Source organism: Carassius gibelio, chromosome A18 (genome assembly GCF_023724105.1).
Source record: "Carassius gibelio isolate Cgi1373 ecotype wild population from Czech Republic chromosome A18, carGib1.2-hapl.c, whole genome shotgun sequence".
Lineage (NCBI taxonomy): Eukaryota > Metazoa > Chordata > Actinopteri > Cypriniformes > Cyprinidae > Carassius > Carassius gibelio.
In genome coordinates this window covers 1,688,750-1,699,130 of record NC_068388.1, presented here as the reverse complement: position 1 = coordinate 1,699,130, position 10,381 = coordinate 1,688,750, and the positions used below count along the sequence as shown (strand labels likewise).

Below are 10,381 nucleotides of genomic sequence, written 5' to 3'. Positions count from 1 at the left end.
TTCAGAGGAACGACAGATTTCAAAAAGTACATTAGAACATAATAATAATTCATTTTATTACAGTAATGGATGGAGGGATGATAAACAGAAATATAGATCTACCTGACTTCCGATAAGAAAAATATATAGAATTAAATTAAGTCATTAAGGATAATCGCCTGGAAATATTTTTAATCAGTTTCTGTATTATGTTTGTATCAGTTTCTATATACACACAAATAATAACATTTCTCAAGTATAAAAAAATACTGCAGCACTTTACATTTACAAAATTAGTTATTTGAAACTTTTGTGACAACATGCCCCAATAGGAACACATGCTGTTGCATTACACGGGGCAAGTTGTCACAATTGGAACCTGTTGTTATCATAATGGTTTCAGCATATTTTAAAGAGTAAAACAATTATGAAAGCCTAAAATGTATGATTAATGGCACATCATATGTGAGAACAATAAAAAAAGCTGAATTTGTAATTGTTCTGCAGTGATCATTGCAATAAACCAATAAAGTACATTATTGTAGCAAATTTTAAAGAGTAAAACAATTATGAAACAACATTGTATATGACAAAAAAATATTAAAGCATTCGACTAGCCATGATTTCCTAATGCATTAATAATAATACATCATTATGCAGTACTGTTCTGCAATATATGGCAATTAAGCTTCAGAAGTAACTGCTGAACATTTCCAAAATACTAATGAGGTCATTAAACACATTCTGACCTTTTGTGACAACATGCCCCAATAGCAATACATGCCGCCACACTAAATGCGGTAAGTTGTCACAATAGAAATTAAAATATGATTCTTATACAGAGCTCATGGCAATACAGTTTCAGAGACAGTTTCTTTACAACTTTCATTTCATTGACATAACACACGTTGACCTTCTGTGACAACATGCCCCAATAGCAACACATGTTGTTACACTATATGGGGTAAGTTGTCACAATGGAACCGGTTTTTATCAAATGAGTTTCTTTCAAATTTATGATCCTGCAGGTATCAGACACCGATTTCCTCAGGACTTACAAATTCAGGTGGAAAGCAGTTTGTAGTTCCCCCTTCATTAATACAACAGCCCCGCAGTGTCTTCAGTTACAGCCGAGTGCAGTTTACAGATTTAAACAGCTTACAAAGATCCCCTCGGGTGTTTTAGGTGCCATCAGTTAATTCCTGTAATTTATGGGTTTTGCTGTGCAGAAAAGTGATGATAATGATGAAGAAGAAGAGTATTTAATAGGCAAATAAAACAATGTTCAGCCAAATAAACAAGTACAGAAGTCTGAAAGTACATTGATAATATGAGATGTTTAAACCTGGAAATACAAAGAACGCTTTAAAAGTTATGGCATAAAATATTTTTTTTTTTATTCTAGAATCAGTAATAATAATACGTTCATATATAAGAGTCACTAATCAAATGTGAATAAAAAACTTAATAAATAATAATATATACGGAAATTAAAAATAAAAATATTGAAATAAATCATGTTTACATTCAGTGTAACTCAGAGAAAATATAAGTTTCTTATCTTCCATTTTCACTTCGGTTTTTAGTTGTTTATCCATTTCATTTTTTAGTTTTAGTAATTTTTTTGGTGCATTTAAAAAAAAAAAATACATATTTTTGCTATTATTAATATATATATATTTCTGTTTTAGTTTAGTTATTATACTAAATTATAAAAATATTAAATGTTGCCTTGGCTAATAGATTTTTTACAAATATTTATTTCAGTTAATGTTTATTTTATTTCAAGTAATGATTTTTAAAAATCGGTTTAGTTAAAAAATCCTGTTTAAATCATCATAGTTTTTAAAATATAATCATATTTTATGGTGGATGGAGTATAAAACAGCAAAAAAACATGTAGAAGGTAAAAAGTGGAAAAAAAATCCTAATGTACAGTAACTTCATGAAATCTAATCTGTACAGTTTCCATGTAGTTGAGCTGAGCTGAGAACCTCATTAAGAGCGTCACGCTGATTTCAGGCTGAGGTGATGTTCCTGTAGAAAGTGCTTCAGCAGTAATGATGCCAACCTCCATCAGTCCTCAGTTTCTTTTCGTCCCTTAAAAGAAAACTCTGTATTTCTTTAGAAGTTTAAAGGAGGCTTCAACTGTTTTATTGCGTCTCTTTATTTACTTGTTCCTGATTGTTCCTTGTATGTGTTGAAACGTTACATTTGACATTTGGTTAGAATTATTATTGAACTTTATATGTACGTTTGCTTTACATTTCTGCATTTCACAGATTTATAGTATATTCAACTTATTTTTGAAATACATTTTTAATATACATAAAAACACTGAATTAGAGAAATGTCAAATCGGGTGAAAAATTTGTTTCATAAATATGACTTATATGTCTTTATGTCTTAATTATGTTTATGTTAACTATCAGTTTTTATATCATAATTTTTATTTAGATTATGCCATTTGGATTTATGTCAATGAAAAATGTTTTTTAAATATTTTTTTAAATAAATAATTTATATTTATTTTGTCATAATTTCTAATTATATATCATAATAATATTTTTTTGTCATAATTTCTATTATATCATAAAAATAAATTTTGTCATAATTTCTATTATATGATAAAAATAAATGTTTGTCATAATTTCTATTATAGATCATAATAATTAATTTTAATGTCAGAATTCTGATTTGCCAAAGCATTATTTTGCAAAATTAAGTGGCAGAAATAATTAAATACATAATTACTGTAAAACTGTATAGAATTACACAGACATATATAAGCTGATGGCAAAAATTCATAGTTTGCATGTTACTATACAATTCTACTGTTTTAATTTCTTTGAATTGCACACTAAATTTGAACGGCATGCAATAAAGATTGTTTTAAAGCGGCTTCACAGAAAAAGTGACAGAATCAATGATGCAAACTTCGAACAATGTTGTTATGAAGTTATGAATGGATAATTGAGAGTTGGATTCTGTATTTCAGATTCATGCCATCGTGCATGATAGAGTTTGTCTGGTATTTAGAGAGAATGTTTCTGTCATGAGAACATCAGAAAGGCTTCTCGAGCTCATCCTTGTGCATCTGTCTCTGATGAATCCATGGCTCTGGGCGACGGCGTGCAGAGCGCCTATAAAAGCAATAAAACCCAACAATGGCTTTTCAGAAATTAACGCAGCATCTCCATATTGATGAGGAAACACATCCAATCTTTGCTTTTCGTCCTTTCTTTAGATGTCACAGTGATGGATGCCATGTTTGCAGCATGCCATGATCAACTGTTTTCTGATATTTTGACTAATGCTGCTTTTGAGTTATAGCCAGCGAAAGGAATAATCACTCAGATATGGGAATGCAGACGGCGAGGGGGGCGTGCATGTAAATGAGCGCATATGCATTAATGCATGACCCTATAAGAATAACAATCAGGCCTTCGGGCGCTAAAGCAGGTGTCGTTAATAGTCACGCCGGAAGCTCTAAGCTCCATATTTTCAGCATCTCCTATTATTATTTTACAGTTATCTGAACCTATTCAATGGCCTTCCTGTTCTGATGTGAAGCGGGTAATTCACTGTCAGAGAAAACATGCACGTGTTTGTACAGCTGTGTGCTTGAGTTCAAAACAGTTACTTACTAGATATATTATGTAAGTTTATGTGCAATAATGTAAGCTATTGTTATTATGCAAATTGTTAATTATGCATGTAATTATTTAAAAGGTAAATCATATTAAAAGTGATAATTATAACACAAGAAAGTAATATTTTTAAGAGATAAAGTGATGGATAATGAATAAATAAAAATGCATGACATAACACATAGAATTTTAGAAAATCCTTATGGCATACTGTAAAATAATATGTCATATTTATGAGATGAAAAGTCATAAAATTACCTCAGTCATAATTAAAAGACGTATGACATAAACATTTATATTTATAAAGTCTATGTTTAAAAATGTGAGTGACAGTTAAGGGGTTAAATTCAAAATTGTGAGATAAAAGTCAATGATGGACATGAAGACAAAAATATGTAATATTTCTCATATTTATGAGAATAAAAATACATAAAAAGTCCAGTTTATGAGATGAAATGTTGATATTATGACATAAAAATTGTTAATTATGATGAAAATGTTATGAGTTAAAATTATGAGTTAAAAATGTATTATTATGAAAAGGTCACAGTTATGACATACCAAGTTATATTTATGAGAATACAAACACATTAAAAAAACTAAACATCAAAATGATAATTGACATTCAATTTTATTTATGAGATGAAGTAAAATAATAAAGTAATTCATAAAATAATCAAAGTACAATTTGAGAAAGCATGACAAAAAAAATAAAAATGATATTATAAATCAGTCATATTTACGAGATGAAAAGTCATAATAATGATAAAAGAGATTATTTTCTTGTCATAATTATGATTTACCAAAGCAAGATGTTTTTCTTCTCTTACGTGGCTTGAGTTGGCTTCATAAGGCAAATAATTCAGCACATTAATAGACAAACCTGGTGGAGAGAATATGTTTCAGTGATTCTGCTCTTATGATATTGCTCTTTTATTGCTCAGGACATGAACATGAAGGTGCAGATAATAAATCAAACCATCAGTGTCTTCTGTCGGTCAGATATCAGGTCAGAACTGCTTACACATCACTGACTTACACACACCTGTCTGTCTGTATGTCTGTGGGCGTGTCTTCGATAGCTGCTCTCTGATTGGCTCCTCGGGAGCTCATTGGATAATGCAGTATTAATGCAGTCCTGTGAGGGAGATCCATTCATCTGATGGGAAGGTTCGGCACCCCCCCACAGAAGCCTGTCAGAGAGACTGATGGAGAGCCCCAGACCTCAAAATAACCCCAAATCTCACCATTACCTCTTCTTCTTTTCTCATCATATGACAATTATGTTCTTTTCAGCATGCAATTCAACAATGCCGCCACTACAAATGTAACTTAAAAGTAAAAATGATGACATGAAAGTCCTACTTATGAGATGAAAAGTCTAAATGATGACTCACTAAGTCATATTATGAAATTATGACATATAATGTGATATTTATGAGATGAGTCAAATGTATCATATTTATGAGGTCAACACAAGTAAAATTTTCATGATAATTTTGACTTTAAAATTCTGGTAAATTTTAATCCCATATGTCTTAATATGTTATGATTTTGATTTCACCTGCTATATGTCATTATACAGTAATTATTTTATAATTTAATTATAGAATCCGATTGACGCAGCAGTGCTGCCTCCGTGTGGCTACTGTTCATCATTACACCTTCACCTTTGGTCACGTGTGCACTCTATGAGACTAGAGTTATTCCACTAGAGAGCATGTGGAATTAAAGCACCGTCATTCATCTACACTACATTTTATTGTTTAAAAAGAAATCTCTTCTGCTCAACGAGGCTGCGTTATTTGATTTAAAACACAGTAAAAACAGTAATAAAATATCATTATAATTCATAATACCCATTTTCCAGCTAAATAACAACAAACCAACAAAAACAGACACTTTATCAGTTTATATTAAAATATATAAAATTACTGATTTTTTTTCTAGTACTGTACTTAATTTAAAATACATCAAAATAGGTAATTCACCCATTTATATTAACATATGGGATTTAAATATTATGAATAAAATAATATTTGTCTAGTACTTAATCCTAAAATTAAATATCAGAATTAAAAATAAAATATTTCTTTTCTAATATAAAATTTTTAAATAACTGACCTATTTATATGAAAATCCATAAATTATTACAAAATTATTTGGTATTTTTTTTAATAGACCTAAATCTTTAAGACACCAAAACACTAAAATTGTAGCTAGTTATATATAAAATATAAATTATAAAAAAATATAAATAAATATTTCTAGTACTTAATTAAAATAAATCAACATGTTTAAATGTTGAATTTCAACTTTTAAGAGAATTTACCTATTTCTATAAAAAATATATAAATTATTATAAAATTCAGTATTTTTTTGTCTAGTGCTTAATTTTAAAATTAACATTAAAATAAAAAAGCATTAAGTATTTTTTACTAACACATAATTTTAAAACAACTGACCTATCTTAAATATATGATGTTAAAACATTTTTACAAATATTTAATACTTAATTGAGAACACTCATAGAATTTACCTGTTTATATTAAAATAAATAAATAATTGCTTTTCTTTTATTTATTTTTTAGACAGCAAAGACATCAAAAACATGTAGCGATTTACACACACAGGGGTTGGAGGTGGTTTGCAACACTTACAGTAGATCAGAATAGTTCATATGAAAATCCAAACATCACCTGACGTACACTGTTCATAAAAACACATTTATGCCAAGACAAGACACATGAAAAAGACAAAAAAGGCCAAAGACAAAATGTTTATTCACTGTCAGTCTGCGACTGCAGCTCTTCCTGAAACACTGGCAGTGTCAAATAAGGCAAAGGGCGTATAGATCATATGGATTTTACAGTTTTGCACCAACAACAGTTAGTTATACATTCACCAGTTACTGTATGTGTGATATTATATAGATCTATATATATTTATATATACTGTATATATTTATAAACGTATTCTTAAAGAAGTGTGAGGGACACAGGTAACAGAAGAAACACTCACGGTTATAAAGCTGATTCAGTCTTTACTGTGAAACACATCATCTTACGTCTACTCTCTGTGATCTCTAATAAAATAAAATACAAATATATTATGCTCATCATATATAGCTCTTAAACTGTGCATTTTGCATTGGACAGAATCTGTTCAGTTCTATGTCTGTGTTTGGAAATAAGCTCATGTACGAGACATCAGCGTAGTGTTAGAAACACAAACGCACACACGCGCGCACGCACGCACGCACACACGCACGCCGCACGCACGCGCGCACACACACACGCGCACGCACGCAAACCCAACAGACAGTCGCTGACTTCAGAGATGAATTTGCACAAAAGCATCGATCACATCTAAAGCCGTTTTACAAATACATAGAAAAATATAATCTTCTGAATGCCCTTTTTACAATTTTAGATAGATTATAGATTTATGTGAAAATATCAGTGTAGCTAGTGGAGGAGGATCGAGTGTGTTTCCTAAAGGGAAGTTAGTGAACATCTTAATATATAACCCTTTAAAAATACCATGGTATTAATTGATCATGATTACTATATTCATGTACTTTATAGTGGTGTTGTTTTACCATAGTCACATACTATAGTATTTACAAAAAACTATCATGGTACTATGGTTTTGTGACATGTGCTGTGCGATTGTATTCTTGGAAGTACCCTGAAATACCATAGTACACCATGGTATGTTTCAAATCAGCATAGTTATACCTTCACCACACGCACTTTTTTGCAAAGAGTACCATGCTAACATTATAAAACCGTGGTATTTTTTGTAAGAGATGAAAGCTATAACATTAGAGGGTCGTTTTACTCTCACAAATGTTGCCCTTTTCTACAGTTGCGCTGTGAATACAGTTTTTCCACCAGTGGAACGTAATATGCTTGGCACAACAAAGCAACAAAGTTTCTTAATCTGAGTTTCTGTCCTAAACTGAGATATTCTGTCAATCATCTGGTTACTGGTTAGTGTAGCCCCGCCCACTCTGACATCTGATTGGTCCAAAATCCCACCTTCATAGACTACCATTCAAGAGTTTGGTGAATTTTGAATGTTTTTGAAAGAAGACTCTGCCGTTCACCAAAGCTTCATTATTTATTTGACCAAAATGCAGTAGAAATTGTGAAATATTATTATAATTTAAATTAAATGTTTTCTATGTAAATATCTATTAAACTGTAATTTATTCCAGTGATCAAAGCTGTATTTTCAGCATCATTCCTCCAGTCTTCAGTGTCACATGATCTTCAGAAATCATGAAAATATAATGATTTTCTGCTCAATAAACATTTCTGATTATTATAACTGCTGAATTTTTTTTATTAATCTCTAAAATTAACTTAACTCTTTTGTTATCAATAATATTTCTTATAAATTCAAATATATACAGAGTTAAATTTCACATCCAAAAAAAAAAAAAAAAAAAAAAAAAAAAAAAATATATATATATATATATATATATATATATATATATATATATATATATATATATATATAATAATAATTTCCTCCATTATTTTAATGTGAAGAAGAAATATTTTCAGGATTCTTTGATGAACAGAAAGGTCAAAAGAACAGCATTTATTTGAAAGAAATGTCTTTTTAAAATCAATTTTTATGAATAAACGTATATTTTAAAAAAATCTTTTTGAGCCCAAACTCTTAATGGTAGTGTATCTGTGTAATAAACATTTGATAGTTGTCTGTGAGTTTTGAAATTAACATGAACATTTATTCTGTTCTGGTTAGGACACATTTATGTAAATGAGTGATGTGCTGCGGGTTATTGATGGCTGAGTTTGTGTAATTATGGATTAGTGTAATTAGTCTGTGAAGCACTGATCAGACGACGGACAGGTAACCAGGGGTTAAAGCACGAGCGTCAGTACAGGTCTTTATAAGGTTTGGAGTAGTTAAACATCAAGTAGTCCATGTAGTAGAAGTCATACGCCCGCTGGCGCTCAGACGCGTTCAGCTGCGAGAAATAATGCTGTGTGATCTGAGTGGAAGTTCTGGCCGCTTTGGGGTTCCCGTCTTTGAACGAGGGGTACGACAGGTTCTCCGGCGCACCGATCTTTCGTAAAAGAAAGTTGGCGTCTTCTTCCAAGGTCTCGACTTTCCCGATGAAGTCGTAGTGAAGATGGCAGGGGCTACAAAGCTGGTTGGCCGCTTCCCAATGGATGTCCATTCCCACGGGACGATGCACGTCTAAAAGATAGTGCATGAACTCTCGAAAGGTCACGCCGCTTCCCGTCTTCAAAGCCGTCTGCGATGCATTCACCCTGTATTTGGAGATGATGGGCTTTCCGAAGACAGGATGGTAGTAGGAATTAGGACTCTCGAATTTGTCCCTGAACGCAGACACCAGTCGCTCCATCGGCTCTCGGACGAAGACGACTTTGGTGTACGTCTCTAAACGACTCGTGATGCCTTGATGGTCGAAGCTGTCCAGGCGTTTCAGGTGATTGTCGTAATGAACGGCCACGTGATTGATTTCTCGCGTCGAGTTGGCGACGCCGGCTAAAACCATCAGGATTCTCTTCCAGTTGGAGCATCCGGCTTTAGGCACCTCGCAGTACAGCAGTTTGTGTCGGTCCTCCACGTAAATCCGCGAGACGTGATGTGGCGTTATCGTCCGTGAAATATTACTCCGGTATTTCCCGCAGACGTCCCGTATGATCCGCCGACGGGACTCCTGGACGCGTGATGGAGATGATGAGTTGGGTCTCAGCACAGGGCTGGTCTTTAATAGTTTCCGGTGGCGTTTGGTGACCTGTTGAGGGCTCGGGTCGTGCTCCCGGGACCCCGGTGTGGCCGAGTCTCGTTCCCATTGGGAATCTGGAAGCTGCATTGGTGAGATGGGGTCGATGTCGCCCTCCTCTGATCGCTGGTTGACTCGGTCACTGAACTGAGCGCACTGCTCCTTTAAACACACACATAAGACAAACCAATGAAGCATCCTCACATCAGAAGAGGAATATATTTATTGTTATATTACACTTCAAAAAATTACAAAATATATTTTTTTAAATGATCATAATTTAAAATAAATATATATTTTGGCTGTATAAGAGGGAAATAAAAATAATCACTAAAAATATTAATAATAATTATAATAATCATATTTTTTATAAATATATATTTACATTATAAGAGAGGAAAATATATTTGTTCTATTATATTTCACTCAAAAATATTTTACATAATTTATTTTATTAATTATCATTTTTAGCTTTGGATAAAAGCGTCTGCTAAATGAATAAATGTAAATAAATGTAATGTAAATAAATCTATATTTTCATTATAATAAATGAATATATTTATTGTTATATTTCACTCAACATTAATTATTTAAAATGAAATCTTTAATTTTTGATTCATTTTCTCACAATGAAAAAATATAATAATTAATTATTTGAAGTATTGTGAAGTATGAATACATTATAGTGGTATTTATAGCATTGAATTAAATTCATTTAGATTTGAATTAAAACCAAATCATTGTGTTCAGATAGAATGATTTCAATCACTATTAGAATAAAGAGAACCTAAAAGTCCAAATAAAAAATGGATGTATAAAATTTATGAGAATTTGGGATTACATATATAAACTCTTTTAATGCACACATGCTGATGCCTTTAATAAATATATAAATAATAATACTAATAACAATACTACTTCTACTACTAATAATAATAAGAAGCTAAAATGTAAAATAAAA

General features: G+C 31.5%; 1 protein-coding gene across 3 annotated transcripts in view; it reads right to left on the bottom strand.

Moving 5' to 3' along the window:
- Positions 1–8,225: 8,225 nt before the first annotated feature.
- The window catches only part of LOC127934267 (carbohydrate sulfotransferase 8-like), a 121,114-nt gene continuing 118,958 nt past the window's right edge, over positions 8,226–10,381 (bottom strand). For all 3 annotated transcript variants that reach the window (XM_052531536.1, XM_052531538.1, XM_052531537.1), the window contains one exon: positions 8,226–9,582. In XM_052531536.1, the coding sequence (XP_052387496.1) occupies positions 8,542–9,582 (1,041 nt within the window). In that variant the 3' untranslated portion in view covers positions 8,226–8,541. The remainder of the gene's footprint in view (positions 9,583–10,381) is intronic.